The sequence below is a fragment of the Ammospiza caudacuta genome, chromosome Z, assembly GCF_027887145.1.
Source record: "Ammospiza caudacuta isolate bAmmCau1 chromosome Z, bAmmCau1.pri, whole genome shotgun sequence".
NCBI lineage: Eukaryota > Metazoa > Chordata > Aves > Passeriformes > Passerellidae > Ammospiza > Ammospiza caudacuta.
Genome location: NC_080632.1, coordinates 12,638,778 through 12,659,626, shown reverse-complemented (window position 1 = coordinate 12,659,626; position 20,849 = coordinate 12,638,778). Strand labels below are relative to the sequence as shown.

The 20,849-nt window shown below is 37.0% G+C and overlaps 1 protein-coding gene across 1 annotated transcript in view; it reads right to left on the bottom strand.

The window, feature by feature from the left end:
• Positions 1–474: 474 nt before the first annotated feature.
• SRFBP1 (serum response factor binding protein 1) overlaps positions 475–20,849 on the bottom strand; it is a 68,604-nt gene continuing 48,229 nt past the window's right edge. The window contains exons 5-8 of the mRNA XM_058823747.1: positions 4,905–4,986; positions 3,235–3,973; positions 2,766–2,803; positions 475–2,038 (exon numbers count right to left, since the gene is read on the bottom strand). Of these exons, the coding sequence (XP_058679730.1) occupies positions 1,845–2,038; positions 2,766–2,803; positions 3,235–3,973; positions 4,905–4,986 (1,053 nt within the window). The 3' untranslated portion in view covers positions 475–1,844. The remainder of the gene's footprint in view (positions 2,039–2,765; positions 2,804–3,234; positions 3,974–4,904; positions 4,987–20,849) is intronic.

The window sequence follows — 20,849 nt, the reverse complement described above, 5'->3', positions numbered from 1 at the left end:
CACCTACCAAAAGACATCTCTCTTGCCTTACACTGGAAGCAGAGAAGTCACATACCAAATCTTTGTTTCTTGTGTTATTCATCTAGGATTGATTTACTTATTGTATTTAAAGCTTTAAAGACTAACATTTGCACCTGAAATCTTGAAGTTTGTAGAAAGCAGGCAAATGCATGGCTTTTTCTGTGAAATACAATCCTACAAAATCACAGTAAACAAGTTTCTGTGCTTTACTTTGAAGCTTTTGGCCATCAATAATGTTCCATTCGGTACAGTGAAAATAACAGCAACAAAATCACTCTGAAATGAAAGGTGGTTTGAATTTCTCATTCCTCTGGGAGGTAATGCCATTAAAGACAGTATTACATATACTGACATTTATTGAGTACACAGAAAAAAAAAGCCTAAAACATGCCTAAATATTAATACAGAACAGATCAACTTGAAGGTTTACTCTTCAAGAACTTAACACAAGATGGGACATGTATAATGTAGCATTATCTGTGCTTAGTCCAGGACAAGGATCCTCATACTGCTGGCAGCATTTTCTAATGCAGCCCAGGGGCCTGATGGCTTTGGCTGAGACACAGAAAAAGACTAAGCTTTTTCAGACTGTATGTAGGAAGGCCATCTACACCTTAAGGAATGACATATTCTACAAGTTTCCAGAGATTTAAGAGCAGACAAACATGAAGACAGGAAATTGATCAAGGATTATTAAACACCATAAGCTAAAATATCACAAGATGTCACTGAGCTGTAAAACTGGAAGCTTGAAGAGATGGATGTTGCATGATGTATCACTGTGTGCTTGCTCCCTCTGTCCTGAAAGCATACCTTTCTGACTACTTACAAAGATCCTGGGTTAGATGGGCCTTTGGGGTGATGCAGGGCTTTCCTCAGGCATCTCAAAATGCTACATGAATAGCACAGTCCAGTCATTTACCAAGTTTATTAATTAATTTGATTATGAAAGGTAACTATATTTATATAAACAACACTATTAAAGACTAATTACACATTCAGAATTTCTTTCAATTAGGTAGTAGAAGAAGCACCTGAAGAAGTATTCAATGAATTTTTTGTCATATTCTAATCAGATGAACTCCCAGTGTCAAACTGGCACTTAAAAGGCAAATGTTTCTTAGTGTACAAAGTTTTTTCATGTTTTCACATTCTTTCAGAAAGTGCAAGACACACATGTTGAAGAATCCAGACATAACTACCAGAACAAAATATTAAAGACACCTCTTCATTTCCTCAAATTGCCAGTATAATCAGAGGACAGATATCACAATGTAAAAGAGCAATATTTTATTCTCTCCAGAAATTTCCATATTATGCTTAAAACACATTGACTTTTCCAGCTACCCGATACACTGATGAATTTATGGAGTCTCTTCAAGTTAAAGAATCTTTTACTTTGTCTTAGGTGAGATACAATATAGAACCTTTCTTTTGATAACCAAACTCTCATATAAAGTAAATTTTTTTACATACAAAAAAAAACCCTCACAAAGCCCCCTCCAAAGAATCTGTAGTATTCCTACAGGGCACAAATTATGTTCCTAAAAACCCTTCATGCACATTAGGGTATGTTTCATGAATGGTGGCACTACATAATGGGACTTATGAGCCAGCACCAAATGGTCATACATTAATCAACAGACAGCACAAACAATGGATGAAACAATCTTGATGTTCTACGATGGTAAATAATAGTTGCAAATTTGTAGACTAATAATAGTTGCAATTTTGTGGGTTGAAAAGGTTATGGACAGTATAACAAAGATGTTCAAACAGCAGTTGCAGAAAATTGTTTTTTAGAACCTCCATTTACATATAGTCTAGTCATCAAATTTAATCTTTTTCCCCTGGAATGCTGTAATTTGAGACATCTGCTCCCTGCGTCGCCTGCTTGCTTCCCATGAAGGATGAAGAGGCTGCTCCAAAGGTGCTTTCTTACTGTTGCATGTAATTTCCCCTGAAGCTTTTGCAAATGGTTTCTTCTTCTTGAGCTTTGTTTCATTTTTAAAAAAACCTGTGCAAGTACAAAATAAAACATTAACTACATCAGGAACCTTAATAAAAGTATGCAAACTACCTTGGGATTGCAGATATTTTCAAAAATTTCATAATGAGCCATGGGGAATATAGTCATATGAATATTCACAGCAAGATTTCTTAATCTTGCAGCCTGATAAATTGCCACTCGGTAGGCTGCAGACAGTTAAGATTTATTAATACTGACTACACTCTAAATTTGTGTAGACAAACATTCAGCACAATGTAAACTTTTTTCTTCACAATAAACCAATGACTGTTACACAGTGTAACTCAATATGACTGGAATTATATCCTTAGTCCAATGAACTCCAAAATAGTACCACAGAAGATAAACTGAATAAAATATTCCATATTCAGGAGCTAGTGAAGAAATTACATGTGAGATAAGGTCCTAGTTACATATAACAGTCTGTTACCTTTACCTGTGCACAAGTAATGCTAACTGCTTGACAGACAGAAAAGCACTTGCCAGTGTAAACCTTATGTTATGTATTTCAAATATGAGAAAATAGAAAATAGCAGACAATATCCACAGATTAAAATGAAAGCTGAACAGTTTGACCATTTTAACAACAAGTGTTAAAATATGTGCCACAAACTTGAAAAGAAACAAATACATCCCATCACTAATAGACTGCAGAGGCAACAAAATTTCAAAACGTTTTTTCTCTCCTAATTTTACCAGGTTAAGTAATACATACCTGTTCTTTCCTTTTTGAGAGGCTGGTCTTTAGAATTTCTAAAAAACAAAAAGAGAAATTAAGATTTTTCAATAAAATCGTAAGATTACAAACACCTGTGAATAAAGAATCATCATCATCAAAACAGTAACGGAATAACTTCAAACATAACATGCAAGCTTCTTCAATACTGCTCCAACCATGTTAATAAAGAAGTAGAAAGAGAATTATTCAGAAGTGATTGAATTTGCATTTAGATCTAGTTAGGCATCATAAATCAGTGCTACTGTGAATATAAAAAATTGTCAAGAAAGTTTAAGAAGACTAGTGAGTAGTTTCTGTGAAAATGTTCTAAGATTTAACGGGCTGAAATTCTCTTTGTTTAGCAAGTAAATTCTCTTTGTTTACTAGAAATCACAACTAGAAATCACATTTTCATTGCCATGAAGGAGGGAAGGAATGGAGAACATAACATGGGGAAGAGATTTACCTTCTGTTCTGAGATTTCTGATTGGCGGTAGACAAAGAACTGCAGAACACTGACTCCAGCTTGCTTGCTTTTGCAAGTGGCTTTCTCTCTTCCATGATCAAATCCTGTGCTGTCCCAGACACTCTGCTCTTCTCTGTTTTCATTACATTTTTCTGAACACTACCCTTTTCTTTTGTTGAAGAAAAATTATTAACTGCTGCTACTTTTTTCTTCTTTTTTACTTTTCCAATGAAGAAATCATCATTGCTGTCACTGTCAGAATCTGATGACTCATTATAAAACCTCTCTTCAGTACTGTCATCAAAGTATTCCTTTTCATTGGGATGCTCTTGGTCACTATCATCAATTATTTCTTTTATTTCATTTAATTTGTTCATACTCATATTTTCTTTCCTTTTTTGATAGTCAAGCTTCTTTTCTATTTTGTTTTGAGTAACTGTTTGCATTTTTCCTGCCTGAAATGAAGGTTCCTCTGGAGCATTCGCTCTCTCCATTTCCAGAGTTTTCTGCTCAGATTTGCTCTCACAGAGCTCTTCAACCACTTTGTCAGTTTCTACTTTCATGCCTGGTTTTGTTTTGTGTTCACATCCTTGCTGTTTTTGAGGCTGCTTACAAGCTTGGTCATCCAAGTTGTTATTGGAATGTTGTGCTGATTTAGGCTGTTCTTCTGACTGATCCTTCTTCATAGGAGTGGCTTTGTCTGGGTTCTTTCTTGCATCCTTAAAAGCTTTTACAGCAGCTGTACAAGGGGCAGAAAATATTTTGTTGCAGCTACATATGAATTATTTTTATATAATAAAACACTTCTGCAACTTATACGTGTTGTATTGAGTATATTTTGAATGTCCTTATGAAGTATTTGCCAAACACATGGGACAAGAGATACCTTAGAATACAGTATCAACAAAAGTGAAGGAAAAACCCTGAAAATATTATCAATAAATACACTATGAATTGGGTTAAGCCATGAACTTCTCTTTCAAAAATAATCTGCAGCTGATAATCATGCTCACTTAGTGTACATTGTACACACATGTACACTTCGTGTGTAAAACTGCAAACTAATACTAATTTGTTCATATATAATTAAATGGGTATTTGATATGCTCTGTTATTAATGAAGTAACTTTGTGACATTACTACTAGGGCTTTACTATTTGTAACATTAATTTTAGGTGGAAAATTCCAGTTTCAAGAGAAATCCTAAATAACCAGGAAAGATACCCTAAGGATTCTGAGGACAGTTTTCAGGGAAAATTAAGAAAGTGATTTGTAAAACTCTTTAGACGCCTTTGAAAATCAAGTTTAATAATCCATTTGAAAATCCAGTTGCAATAATCCATTTATGTTCCTACTTAATTTAGAAACACTCTATTACATCTATTTGATTTTTAGAATTTCCATTATAAGCTCTGTTTGTTCGACATATAATTAAATAGTTCGACATTATATTAAATAAATGTCATATTGTATACTATCACATATAAAGCCATATAAATTTCAAATGGTTTGAAGCTTGTGGCTCGGTTCACTGCAGCTAGTTAGCCCCATTACAGAAGCTTTTAGCTTTTGTGGGTTTTTTACTTTTATTCACGTCAGAAATACGCATGAACAAGGTAACACACCGTAAGCTATAGATGAAATAAAAAATTCAGTAAAATGTTTCATACCTTTAAGCTCAACAAATCTGGGCTTCAAGGTGGGGTGTGTTGCAAGTCTTGCCATGGCTCGCTCAGCTGCAGTACAGTTTGGCTGCACAAGAAAAATTCAAGGGCATGAAGTCAACAGAACAGTCAGCTTACACAGGTCTGTGTCAGTATGCTACAATGCATACTACTAATGTGATCCTCACCAGGAACTGAGCAAGAGGAAAGCTTATGACACTAACAAGTATTTTATTCTTCATGTATTACCATCATTCTAAACACATTAAAATCTTCCTACCTAAACATTGACAGAAACGTAGCAGATACACAACACGTGATAGTTCTCAGGTACTGAACAGGGATAACACAATTTATGTTTTCTTTAAAGCATAACAGACACTGATTTGACACTTACTATTTCATACAAGAGCAAAGAAAATGAATGAACTCACTGAATAAAGAACATCATACTGGTAGAAAGCATTCTGCTTGAAGGAATGCAACAGCTTACAAGAATTACAGTATTGATCCCATTAAAGTTGGCAAAATGACGCAGCAGATACTGAAGGAATTCACATAAACCATTGAAAGGCAAGGTCTAAATTGACCATAAAGACAAATAATTTTAAATTTGACGTGGTAGAATATTGGAACTCTGCAAAGTGATTCAAAGAAGAAATATTCTTGCTTCAATTAAAAAAAAAAAAACAGATAAGAAGAAATTGCTTCTAATCTGACTTCCTCTTTTTGATACTGGAAATCACAGGTGACACATTGCAAAAGCTCTCGTTTTCATATTCTTGTCATTACTCTGCTTGAAAAACAAAATGAATGGTATCTAAGACTTTTCCAAAGACAGTTCTATCTTCTTTTGGTTTTTTTCCCCTGTGTGATTGTTTGTTTGTTTCCTTTTTTCTTATTTTCTTTTTTGAAAGGAGGAAAAGTAGGTCCAACAGATTTGTAAAACACACCATTATCAGGAAGATTTCTTAAAAGCTTGCAGTGGAATTCTCTGGGAGACAGTGGAAAACAAATACAAAAGACACACCTTTCTTTTCTCCTCCCAGTGCTACTGCAACAGGTACATATTCAAATTGTTTCTGTGATTTCAGCTTTGTGCTATGGAAATATCATAGCAGAAGCCACCAGAATCAACAGAGGATGATATTCACAAAGAACCAGAAAAGTGCCTGGTGACCCAACCTGAGCTGGTTTTGGTGCCATCAACTCAACAGAGCAGGCTGCCTCTCCTGTCCTAAACAATCGCCACAGCAGACGGAGCCCAAGCCACAGGTGTTATCTGTAGATAACAAGGAGCAGAAGTGGTACTGGCTCTCTCCTGGCATGGAGTTAACATGCCTCATAGTAGACAACACAGTGCTCTGCTTTGAATTTGTGACTGAAACATTTTAGAGTTGGTAACACATCAGTGTTTTAGTTACTGTTGGGCAGTGCTTGCACAGCATCAAGGCCTTCTCTGTTTCTTGGTCTGCCCCTACCACAGGCAAGGAAAACCCCTTGTACACCTGAGCCATATGGACCAAAAGGATATCAAGTCCTTTTCAAGTCATGCTTAGCAATAAAAGCTCTAGGTAACAAAAAGGTATGGGGAGATGTTTGTGGTTATGACATTTATCTTCCCAAGTAACCATTATATGAAGTGAAGCCCTATTCTCTGGGATGTGGATAAACATCTGACTGGTGATGGGAAGCGGTGAATAAATTCCTTCTTCTCCATTTCTTGCACATACAGCTTTGATTTCCTCCTTGAACTATCCTCATCTTAAGACAGAAGTTTTCCTGACTTTGCTCTTGGGATGCTCTCCCCATCCCACAGGGGTAGGTGAGTGAGCAGCTGCTGGGTGCTTAGCTGCTGGCTGGGGTCAAACCACCATGACACACACGATACCCAACACATCAGCAATTCACACCTAAAGCAGCCGATGTGATCCATGTAAGACTGCTCAGTGGTGAATGTTACTTGTTTGCACATCCATTTTCTTCCAGCAGAACCATGTGACTATAAACAGTTATATATCCAGCGCACAGAGAGAGATGGGACAATTCCCACCAACTGTTAGTGCAAGAGAGTCACTCTCAGTGCTTTGCTCTGAAGGAAACGGAGCAAAAGAAGGCATTACAAATAAACCAGAGTCAGTACCTCTAAATGCAGAAACATTTAATTGGTTTGCCAACCATAAATCTTCCTCCTCAACCAGTGGAAAGCAAATCCGATTTTGTAATTCTTTTGCCATAGTTTTAGAGCTTATAAAATATACTCTGCGGTCAGCCATATTTCAAGTTTGAAGTGTAGAGCATCTGGGAATTCTAGTACTTTCTTTTCCCTCAAGTATCTGCTACTACAACATTATTTCTTCAGGTCAAGAAAAACTGGAAAAATGTTTTTTCTGAAGACTGTCTCTAGAACTATGAATGCAGGCTAGAGTGGACATGTCAAAAGATGGTCCATTTCCAAGGGCCACAGACTGGCTTATTTCCAGGCTAGTTTAGCTCTAAGAACTTGAACTCTGAATTTTGATCCTCATGTGACAGTGCTGCATGCTGCCACCAGATTCTTGGACAGAAAGCTCGCATTTCTGAAGATCATATGCTATTTTCTTTGGAGATTTTCCTATAGCTGGAAAATCTATTTCTGAACTTAATTAATACACTTTTTCCCTCAGCTACTTCCTGTGGGTTTTGAAAGAATATACCATGACGTTCAGAAAGCAGCAGCAGCAGCAGCTTCTGTGCAACATCTGGTGTCTTTTAATTCAAGTATTTATAGAAAGGCTTTAAGCATATATAGGCCAATCCATATGGCATAACCACATTTTTTTCCTTAGAGCAAAATACTTCACAAACACTACTCACACTGATAGCCACCAGCTAACAAACACACAATATGATATTCACATTCCCTCAAATTTCTCATTTTTCTTTGTATGGGTTTTTTGGTTTTGCTTTGGTTTGGGTTTTTTTTGGCACAGCCCACACTCAATTTATTTTCCCTCAAGTATTTTCCAGTATATAAAATGTTTTAGAAATATAGACAATACGGAAAAAAAACTTAACAAAATAAATCTGTCTTTACGATCAAGAACACTTTTACTCGTCCTTCCCTTCCCTTGGACATTTAATTAGATACTAAAAATTGTACACCTTTTTTCTGACATACTTCTGCTACTTCTTGCATTATTTTGTACTACTTATTTTTTATGCAAGAATGTGCTAGTACTTTCTACAGGAATGTTCTTCCTCCTTCAGTGTGCAACTGAGGCTCTGTAAAGTGAACAAAGCAACAGAGCAGTCTGTAGTCACACTCTGTAGTGAGAAATTTTAACTTTCTGTTAAATTAAACCCCAGCTGGTTGAGGCTGGGGTAGAGCTTATTTCCTTCACAGTGGCCCCGGTATAGGGCTGTGTTTTGGATTTGTGCTGGACACAGGGCTGATAACACAGAGATGTTTTGTTAGTGCTGAGCAGGGCTTACACAGAGCCAAGGCCCTTCCGCTGTTCGTGCTGCCCCACTGGCGAGGGAGTTGGGAGTGCACGGGAGCTTGGGAGACACAGCTGGGACAGGTGACCCCAACTGACCAAAGGGATTTCCAGACCCTGTGACATCATGCTCAGAACCTGAAGTGGGGGATAACAGGAGGAACTGAGGGGACATTTGGAGTGATGGTGTTTGTTTTTCCAAGTCACTGTCACGTCCGATAGGGCCCTGCTCTCCTGGAGATGGCTGAACGCCTGCCTGGCATAGGAAGCACTGCATTCATTTCTTGTTTTGCTTTCCTATTGTGCACAGCTTTTGCTTTCTCTATTAAACTGTCTTTATCTTAGCCCATGAGTTTTCTAGCTTTTATCCTTCCAATTCTCTCCCTGATCCTGCTGGTGCAGAAGTGAGTGAGCAGCTGTCTGGAATTTGCTGTTGGCTACAGTTAAACCACCTGAGACAGCCTCCTAAAATTCTATTTTGCTAAATAATACATTATTTCTGTAAATATTACTAAAAACATCTATTATCAAACACACGTGTAAGCCCCACATAAGAGAGACAAACTTGGTAAATAGTGGCAATGACTGTGAAGAGAATGGAAGTTACAAACTTGCGAAGATAAAAGCAGATTCCCAATGCAAGTTCTGAGATGTGCTGGAACAGGTCAGAAGTTTGGAGTGGCGCTGAGAGTTGGCACCACGGGGTAAAAAGGAGTAGTGTGATGTAAACATCAGGCAGAAGCTGGGTGGGTAGAACTTGTTTCATACAATGCAGGTAATAAAGTGAGAATGAGAAAGTGAGTGTCTCAAGGCAGATGTGATTGCAGGGGCTGAATGGTATGCCTTGGTATTAAGCCTGAGACAGTAGAGCTTCAGGATGAATCAAAGGGCAGAAACCTGTGATCGATCTGAGAACATTAAATGTAGACTTTTGACCATTGTTATATTCTGAACAATCTTTCTGTCCCAGGGTACTTTTGTCTGTACCCTCTCTGCTGTAGTTATAGTCAATAACAGGAAAGAGGTCATATTCTGTTCTTCAACTGACTTTTGCATAGAAGAGAACTGCCTCATTACATATCTCATCAGAAACAAGACTGTTATTAGAAGCATATACTACTATAAGGACAACAACTAGAGTTCCACCTGGGTGAGAGTGCTACCAAACTGGTAATGCTTGGTGGCTCTGCATCTGTCATTAGTCAGTTATTTAAAACAATGACATTCAAATGGAAACAGTAAGAAACCCCACTGGGAAGCAAGCAGTACATGGAAAAACATTATATAGAAACCAACCTTGGGGAATGTCATACTAGTTTTTAAACTATCTAGAAGTGCAGTTTAATTTCAAATATTAACAACACCCTGGATTTAAGATAAAGGAAAGAAAAAAGGGCCAATACTAACTAGAGTAAGCATAAAAAAGGTAACACCCAATTCTGGGCCAAAGATGTCATTGCAACATCCTTTATTAGCAGCTTGGGAGAAGATGTCTCTATTAAAAAACAGCACAAAGCAACCACACTAGAAAACCTGTTAATCCATACATTTTTTACAGAATTCTCACTAGTTACAGCTGTCCTTCAGAACAGCAGATGTGATTAATGTGAAGTCACAGGGTGGCTGAAGGTGCCAATCATGGCTGTCACCCAAGTCTATACCACTACCTCATACTACTTTGGAACAAGACTTGAAATAAGTTACTTTCTGACTGTGACACTCAGCTAGTTCTCCCTCTTGCTTTATGTCTGTAAGGCATACAGCATGGGGTTTGTGGCCATCAGACATGGTGAAGATTTTGGCATGGGAAGCAACTGCTTAATGGTATCACTCATTGCAGCATTGCTGTCTCAGCTCCTGACAGCAAGGGGTAGGTAGTTGACTGTGTCTCACATTAATAATGACAAATGATGACAAATTATTTACTCATCATCTGCCAAAACCTCTCATTTTTATAATAATCTACTACTTTGATTTTACTCAAGTGTTAAGTATTTTCAATGTAACAGCAAAATGATCATACAGGTGTAATAAAGTAGCAGTTATAAAAGCTTAATAGCATGACAGGTGAGAAGTTCTTAAAGAAATAAATTCTTTATGGATGTCAGAAAATTGCCTAAATTTCAGTAGAATTTTTTTAATTGAACAATATACACTTTTTAAAATAGGCTGATGAAAAATTTCCATTTGAAGATAAAAAAAATGTCTTAACAGGTTTAAAACCTTTGCAAAAACTCATCAAGACAATGTTCTATGATAGAACTACTGAATTAAAACTGAACAATTTCTTACAAAACACCAAGATACACAGAAAAACTTGTTTATTATTCTTTTCAATGCTTGCCACAATTTATATTTATTTACATTGTTTTCTTTTATCATAGTAATTCAACCATGAAAGTATTTGGATATTTACTTTATTTATCTTGAAAGCCATGGTGGGTCAGCCTCGGCTGGATGCCAGGTTCCCAGTGAAGCTGTTTTTATCACTCCCCTCCTCAGCAGAACAAGGGAGAGAAAATACAGCAAAAGATTCATAGGTCAAGATACGGACAGGGAGAGATCTCTAACTAAGTACCACAATGGGCAAAACAGACTCAGCTTGTAATAATAAGGAAGTAATAATTTATTGCCAATCAAGTAAGAATAGGGTAATGACATCTAAGAACTAAACCTTAAACACCTTCCCTCCACTCCTCCCTTCTTCCCAGGCTCAATGTCACTTGCCATTTTCTCTACCTCCTCCACCCCAGTGGCACAAAGAGGGAGACAGGGAATGGGGGGCCTTGGGGCCGTTCACACATTGTCTCTGCTGTCGCCTCCTCAGCTGCACTGCCTCAAGCACCTCCTTCCCTTCTTTCTCCCACATATTCTCACTCCTCCCTTCCCTGGTTGCAATTGCTCCTGTGCGTTCCTCCCCATTCCTTTTTAACTCTGTTATTCCAGAGGCGCTGCCACCATTGCTGAAGGGCTCAGCCTTGGCCAGTGGTGAGTCCATCCTGGAGCTGGATGGCATTGGCTCCATCAGACACAGGGCAAGCTTCTGGCCCCTCCTCACAGAATACACCCCTATAGCCAACCCATTTACCAAAATCTTGCCATGCAAACCCCACACAAAACATTATGAAGAACACAGGGGTACCTGACAATACACAGTCTTTTTACCCATATGTAAAACCGCACACAGTAGAAGGCAGAAGTCTGGAAAATCTATCTGAGCTTGGGCTGCTAGCTGCAGCACTGACTCAACTCATCAGTGCCTACCACAGACTCTTGAATCCAGCACCAGGAAACAGCATGAGATTCTTCTAAATACTATCAAGGTACTTGCTATAATTTTATTTGAATGTCTGGACCAAAGCTACCCTTTCCCAATAGATTTGTCCACTTCAATTCACATTCCTTTCCACATTGTCTTGCTTGTCTTTTATCAAAAATAAGTCTGATATATAAACATGTTTCTATCATTCCCCCTCTTCGTTTAAAATAAAAGTTCCAAATAAGTAATGAATTCAAACAAAAATAAGATTATTTGCTGTTCTTTATTACATGCATGATAAAAAGTACCTACTATCTAAGCATTTTAAGATGTTCACAACAGGCTCTTTAAAAAGCGTAGCACTCTGCAAATGTTAGATGACCATATTTAATATGAGTATAAAAAAGTCAATAGAGTTGCTTTGGACAAATCTGTCACAGTTAATTTAATCAGGAAAAGAAGTGTGAAGTAAATACTTATTTTTCAGATTCCGAAATGGTCAAAGAAAAGTGGAGTCTTTCATCCCAAACTATCAGAGTGATGTACAGCAGAGCTTGGCATAAACCTCAGACCTGCCCAATTACAAATTATGTACTTAATCTTCTACACTTCTTTCCTTTTTCTCTTTATGCAAAAAAACAATTCCTATGATTGTTTCAATAAAGTAAAGTCAGAAGCAGGCATGGATTCTTCATTATTTCCTTATGGAAAACAGGGTCAACTCTAGGTGTAAGTGGAAACTGCTTCTAACTCATCTTCATTTTTTCCAAGGCTAGTAAGACTATGTGTCTATAATCATCTCAATTTGGCATCCCACACAAACAATGTGCACATTAAAAAAACAAACAAACAAACTTCTGAATATTATGAAAGACGACATAAAGTGAGCTCTGTGACAACTCCTCTCCGAATTGTGATGGTCTAATTCAGATGAACACTGAAACCACTGCTGGCCTTTACGAAAACCTCAGAGAATGCTCAACATTATTTTATGCTATAGAAAATTGTGGACAAATTCCAAGTAGAAAACAGATGTGAAGGGAGTGCTCCCTAAGTCAAAGCCTAAAAAAATTAAATAATTTCAATTGTATATCCAGGACAATTGACCAGGATAAAATACACACAGTTCTAACTATACAAACAAAATCAAACACAAAAGTATAGCAATATGAAGTCTACATGTTTTTTTTTTTTTTTTTTTTTTTAATATATAGCCTTGTATAAAATATATGCCTTTCATATTTTTGGACATTTGAAGTGTTTGGGCATAGTATTGCAATAAAATATATGCACTGTGCCAAACTGCATAAACAATTCTCAGGGAGAGCATAGATGGCACTAAAAAAACCCATCCAAACCCCACATAAGAAAACCAAGCAAACATTCCATCCTAAAAAGGTAAGACACAATCATATTAATATATTAAACTGCAAAGCAAAATAAGATGAAACAGAAATCCTGAAAGAAAAGATGTACTTCAGGGGGAATAGAAACAAAATCTTGTATAACAAGCAGTAGCTGTGAGAAAGTTCTTTGCCACAAAATTCACACAGTCTTAAGAGAAGAAAATGAAATTTGGAGAAAACATTATAAACATATTAGTTGGACACCAACTATATATCAGATCTGAAACAATAACTGACTTTTACAAAACAATAAAGTTGAGATAATTTCTTTTAACTGGCCATCCTGAATGAGGGTCTGAAATATTAAAACAGGCAGTTGTCCAAATAGAGAGTTAAGCTAGGTAAGATAAAAATTAATCATGAAAGAAAATTAAAAAAAAATTTATACTTATTTGCTATAGAAAAGAGAGCAAATAGACAAAGGAGACCAACAACATTCAGGCAGTGCTGTAAAACAATCAGTAAATAGAATTCTCTGACTTCACTTTAACCTGAATGCATCTGAACTCCTGTGAGTCAGCTGTGCATCACAGGCTTGTCCAAAGACTGAGTGGAGCTCATGGTAGCAACTAAATTGCTGATACAGGGATGAGCTCTGTATTATTAAAACTATTATAATGAACCAGAAAGTCCAAAATATTCTGTCTTGGATGAACCAAAGGAGCTTCAGAACTGAGAAATTCACAACCATCTCTATGACATGGATATGCTGACAACACTCTGTACCAAAATATCAGAGATGTAATCTTGCAATATCCTTACAATATTTCACTTCAAAACAGATGCTCAAATCTCAAACTATAACTATTCAGATGCAGGCTTATACTGCACTGTAAGTGTAAACACATATGAACTTAAGTTTATAGCAGAGAAAGTAGACGTAGTTGAGCTCTTCAAATTTAAAACAGATGTAATGCTTTAAAACTGGCTAACATTTCAAAAACAAGTGCCACTTTAATAATGTATATTTCAGATAATTTATAACATAAAGGAAAAAAAATATCCCCGTGGACACATCTTGCTCAGACCTTTACCTTTGCCAGCATTACTAGCAGGGAACACACCTATATATAACTAAAATATTGTCAAGCTAATGTCTTCAGATAAAACTCTCAGGAGAGATGTACTTCTGTTCAAAGTCCTTCCTGTTGAAGGAACTAAGAGAGAGTGAATTGGAAGCACAGATGATTTAAAAGACTTCACAAGCACTGCTCACACTAACCAGGGTTAGGCCATGTTATAATAAGCTACTCAAGACAGCATTTCTTGGCATACCACATTGCAATTTGTGTGCATGATTGAAAACAGATTTTTTAAAAAATATATATATGTCTTTTAGACTTTTTCTGAAAAAGAAAATGGAAATTCAAGTTCAGTTCACTGAAAAACTATTAAAACATCAGAGATAAACATGCCATTTCTCTGGCACCGAAATGTAGATTTTCCATTGTGAAGTCTATTGACTTAATGCATTTGAAACCAGCTCTAAAGATAAACACACATCAGATACACATGTTATCCCTGGTATCACTTGAGCACATCAGCAGAGAATGGATGCAAGATGGATGGCAATCCTGGGTGTTCACATTTTATAGCTGGTATTTGACCACATGGCACACAGAACGGTTATGCTTAGAGGCTCTCTGGCACCTTCTAGGCTGTTACATTATTATTACTTAACTCTGGCATGCTGTCTCCCTAGTGCAACCACCAAACCACTCCAATCATTTGGCAGTTATTCCAAATCCAAGAAAAACCAGATCATCACCAGTAGAAATTTAATGTTGTTATATTTCCATTAAGTCACTAGTTACCTCCAGTTTCCAATACTTCGTCTTACTTACCAATATTGCTAGCGAGGTGCAATGTGCGTAAACTTATGATGTCATTTTACCAAGCTGCTAAGACAATCCATTTTTCACATGGATGGTCTTAGCAGCTATGTTCATTGAAATCCCAATACATGAGATTTTTTTTTTAAACAGAATTCTAATAATTCAGGAATACCATCTACAGTTTCAGGCAACTGTGGCTCTAGCACTTCCTAGTTTTCCAGGGTTAACAGCAGATTGATGGGCTTCCTAATGAGCTGAAAGAGCCTGCTTAATTCCATAACTTTTGTTTTACTTGTTTGATTTTTCTAAGAATCAATTTCTTAGTACTTAGTTGGGCATTTTAAAAACTTACCTGAAGAGCAGAGATGGGAACAAATCAGAAAAATGTACTTTATTTTTACATTATATACATAATGAAAAACTGATAGAGTTTTATTTGTAAAAATAAAAGTAGCATAAGGCACCAGCAGCTGGTTTTCATTTTCAGAAATATCAGGAATGTCAGATTTTTTTTTTTTGATTTTGCAATGCAATTCTGAGTCACACAACAAAGCAAATATACAGAAAGAGTTTTTCCAGTTAATAATGCACAAGGAACTGTTAGTCTTTAACATAAGTAATCACACATGCTTATATAACATTAAAGAGATCTTAACACTTAAAATTCTCTAAGCAAGTAACCAAAATAATGTTTAAACTCATGTAAATTCTACCTTATGTGGTCTCCTTGCACTTTTCTTCTAGACAGGAGCGCATTCACTTGGCACACTATCATAGAGTCCCAACTCTATCGTGCTTCTCAAAGCAAGACCAAGACAAAATAAACTATGGCCATTTTCCCCTCCAGGGTTCACTGATTTCTCACATTCACAAAACCAGAAAAAAGCCTTCCTACTGGAAGTTAAATCTCTTAAAACAAGCTACAGGAAGCTTGGTTGAAATTGCTCAATGAGTATCTATTCCCAGAGGATTTTGAGATAGATGGCAAGACAGAGGAAGTATTTTCCTTTGTCATTTGGTGGCACAAATCCATCTCCCTGCCCCTTCATGTGGATCAACTCTACAAACCAATTACTTTCCCTATAGATGCATAAAATATACAATGTAAAGACTCTCTCTTTAGTATTCAAAAGGATTAAGCATAACTGAAAACACCCGCTCTTATTATCTGTCCTAAAGTTGTAGCTTCTCTAGTCTCATTGAACATTTTCTGTTCACCATTACCATTCTTACTGGGGCCTGTAGTACACAACTGGTATCAAACTTTTGTCACAGCTGGAACTTCCACTCAAAACACTTCTGAGTGCTTTTTTTTCTGGTAATAGCTTTGAGCTGTGAAACTACAGTGTTTCACAGAAAAGTACCACTCTCATGCATGTACATCACACCTCATTATCCCTGTAAAGATGGTAAATTGCATTAAGTATATTGAAGATGTGGTGGAAGAGGGCATCTATATTATGTGATGATGATACATGACAGGAATTTTAGTTTCTGCCATTATTGTTTTCAGTGAAAGGATTAATACTGAAGCATTCACAATTTACACTCTTTCCCTGTACCTTAGTATTGGAGGTGTCAATCAACTGTCACTGTAGTCAGTCTGATTTACCTTCATTACTCGTTGGATCAAGCTGTTCTGTCCTTGGCGTGTAAGAGACATCCCCAAAAGTAGCTACATGTTCCCGGTGTGTGACATCACTTAGTTTGATGTTCCTCCATGCATATAACCTTCCCTCTGCTTTTAAATATTCCTTTATGTCCTGTAAAATTTTTAGTGCTGACAACCCAGTGCAATAATGATTATGCTGCAGGTCATCTTTCATGTCAGCTGTTCCTGGCCCCAAACATCCTACAAATATCTAAGTGTCTCATTTTTATACCATACACCTGTATAGGCACTGATATTCCACCTCACAGGCATTGTATGCAAGCCTGGGAAATATTCTGGAGAAGGCGATTGTGGCCATCAGTAACTTGGCCTTCCTTTATTTAAAAATAAAATAAGAACCCAAACCCAAAACCTACCAAAACAACAAAAACCAAACCATACCAAACAGTTGCCAAATCAACCGCAATACTCTGAGAACCTCTTTTTATGCCACTTTTCCTGTATTTTCTTCAAGGCAAGTACAGAAACAAGACAACTTCTAATATTCTCCTCTATTATTCTTGCGACAGCTCATATCCACATAGATATTGATCACACATCACTCAAATACTCATTTAAAATAGGAATGAAAGTTGTGAGTTGCTTGTCTTTTGTGAGTGCTGTGACATAAAACTTTCTGTGACTGAAGAAGTACAGCCATGCTGTGTGCAGCATCATGCATCACAACACCACTGCCACAGGCATATCTGACTCTAGCAACACTGTTCTTCCCACCCTGCTTTTCATCTATTATACCCTCAAAAGCATATTCATTTTGTTTGAATTATCTGGGGATCCAAGCTAAGTCTCACTCACAAAAATGTGAACCAACTTCCTCTGAGTTTTACAAACTGATATGCTTGCCCACATTCTGGTCTGGCACATCAAGTAAGTGAAATGAGCACATTCAAATCAAAGGCAATCACACCACTTCTGAGTCTAGGGACAAGACTACTTCAGCAAACTTGACCTGTTCAACCAGGCAACCAAATTAAGAAATACAGCCTCACAGGGATGCAAATGAGTGGTAGAAAGATTCTTGGACTAGCAATTTAAAATCTGAAAGGAGACAGCCCTTTTGTGTCAGAGATAAAAAAATATCTCTGTGAAACACTGCCAAAGTTACTAGCAACTTATTTCGACACTGAACTTCAAAGGAAGACTCCTTCCAGAATGAACAAAATCTAAGCTGCTTGCAATCAATGCTCATTGCAATTGCTACTCTGATGTTGAGGACAATGCTAACTCTGGTCTAGCCTACCTCCTTGCTCCCAAAGAGTGGCCCTACAGTGGAGTGTGTATGGCAGCCTAGTTTGGATGTGAAGGAGCAACTGGAGAAGATGGATAAGGTGGGGGTGATATGGACAGAACCCAGCACAATTCTGTACTCTCCCACTGGAAGCCTGGGGAGGGATTGATACTGGCTAGGCTAGGAGACATAAGGACAATTGCAAAGCAAAGTAGGTGGGAGGAAGACTGGAGACAGATTTGTCAAAAACTGGCAGACTTCATTTATACTGACATAAAATTTCAGTTGCAGCCACAGTAATGGATTCTAGGCTCTAAAATACAGCCTGGTATATATAAAGGCCATGCTAAACAGCTTGGAGTTCAAATGATCAAATTTGGAAGATGAGGAACTTTCAGGAAAAGAAAATAAAGAACAATCAGTTACACAGAGAAAGTATTTACACCTGAATGTGATATTCATCAATGAATGCAAAATTCTTCACTTCATCAGTGGTCTTCAGAAGATCACAAACATTCCTGTTTAAGACTAACATCTGGTGTCTGACATGGAAAATTCTCAGGAAACCGTGGCTTCATACATTTAGTGTAACTTCCAATGAAACTGAGTAAAAATACTCAGGACAAAAAGAATCAAACTCTGTAACAGTGATGCCCAGCATAAAGACAATTATCTTAGTTTGTGATGCCGGAAATTGTAACATTAAATGAATGCAACATATTTCCAAAAAATATAGCATGTTGACAGATGCATCTATTACAGACAGAAAAGTCTATCGGGTGTGTAATATGCAAATTAGTATCTCTTGTTTCATAATGAACTAAGATGGGAAGGTAACATTTTAATATGTAGGAAAAGAAATTGACTATTACTATTTTACTATTTTCAGCATAAACACTTAGTTGGAGAATAGAAACAACCATGTACTTAGTAAGGCAATACATTCCTTCTGGAGCAAAAGAAAATAAGATAACAACATTTCCAATACTTAAGACTTATAGGGAAGGTGGGATTGAGTGAGATGGAGATTATCTATGAAATCCAGGCAGGCTATTAAATTATCAGTGTGTAACAACAAAAATTTAGATAAAAAGGAGAACCAAGTTTTTCATGGGTTCCCCAAACCCATTTGCCCCCACATAGCCAAAATCAAACCACAAAACTGCAATGTATTAATGATAAGCATATTATACAATGCTAATGGACTGTCACATCAGTATTACAAAGAAAATTGATTCATACAGTAGTCTTGTCCCTATGGTTTATGTACTGCAAACAAAATATTTCCATAAGCAATGTTAAAAAATCCACGTACAAAAGAATTTACTATTAAAGGCACTAACAACAGAAACAGAAGTTTTTCATCAATAATAACATCTAGACTAATTAGTATGTTTGTGTCATGAGTAGGACTCTTCAGGAGGGCGGGGGGGAGGAGAAGGGAGGTTGTGGAAAAATCCTCCGAACACTAAACGAAAGACAGTGACTATTCTGTGTCTGACCCAAAGCCTTTGAAGCTAGCAGGAAGTCTCCAATTAAAATGCAGAAGACCCTTTTTAGGGGCCCTTTTTATGATTTAGTACATTTCCTCAGATTAAATCTACAGTACATGCAGAGGGGTTTGTTTAGATATTTTCTACTAGGAAGTACATTTTTAAAATAAATGAAGGCAAAGATCACAAACATACATTAGGATTATCAGATGAGAGAGAAACCTTTCTATTTTCCTAAATTAAGAAATACAGATATGACTGTTCCTCTGTACATGTAGATATGATTAATCAAAAATTCTACCTGATTCAGAACTTAGATCTTTCTTATCCTGCCACAAAGTTCAAAAGTACAAGGGTATTAATTTTGAAATTTCCTTAATAAATAAGTGTATTTAGTAGAACAATACCTTGTGTATTCCTTCAGCAAGAATGATGGCTTGTATCCATCTAGTGAGTTATTCTGGGACACCTGGTGCTCCAATTAATTACCCACTGTTAATTAAAGCCTCAAAGCTAGCAGCCTTTCATAAACTGCTTTTCACATACTGTTGGTGTGAAAAACATTTTCAATGTAAATCTAAAAAGAAGAACAAAAACTAGTATTGTGACTACTCCACCCTTGCTCACTCTTTGTTTACTAATGACAGAGAGGCTGTGAATTGATAGACTAATCTCAGACCATCACCTGCATAATTTAAAAAGGACATGAATCTGACAAATGCTATTTTGATAATGTGCTTGAAACACACTTTTGAAAGAAATACAATTAATACATATTTAGCCCTATAACTTTGTCATTCTTCTTCCTGTTTGTTCTGGGCAGAAACACCTTTCTAACCCCTTTCTCATGTCCGTGTTGCCCAAGGACTTCCTTAGCCTACACCAGAGACTGAGTGGATTCAAGGAGAAGTTTGGAAGGTGAAACAAAAATGGTCTTCTCACATGTGAATAAGTCAAAGTCTTGTTTGATAAATCACAGAAAACCCTTTCATATTACTGTTAGTACTTTGGTTGGCTCCCTCATCCCAAGTTCATTTAGGCCATATAGGTAAAGTGCTGGAGATACCAAATGTACTCAACCCCAGAACTTCTAAGTGTACTATATCTTTAGGCATCTGTTAAAAATATCTGCACCAGAAGCCACACAGCACTAAGGTCAACCCTCCAAAGTCATGTTAAGCCGAGTTGTCCTCATCAGGCAGCTTAGATTTTAAATGACCAAACTCACACTGCGTACCCAGTTGCTCAGTTAAATCCTGGCATGTCTCCCTATGGTTTTTCATGAGCTGCCTGAGATCCTATTCTAAAGCCTTTGAATTCCTTTTAAATTCCAAACAAGACAAAGTTGGTTCCTGTACATGAAGCAATCCAAAACAAGCTTGCCAGAACTTAAATTAGGGGAAAAAAAAGCTACTAATGACTTACATTTCTGGCCTACAAATTTTTTTAAACATATTTAGAAACTGGGGCAAGCTTTTCAGTAATCTTGAGATGTGGCCCCAAAAAAGCTCTGAGGATAATAATACACTCAGTATTTGCTGTGCAGAACCCTCTTTGCAGACAAGCATCTGCATGATTC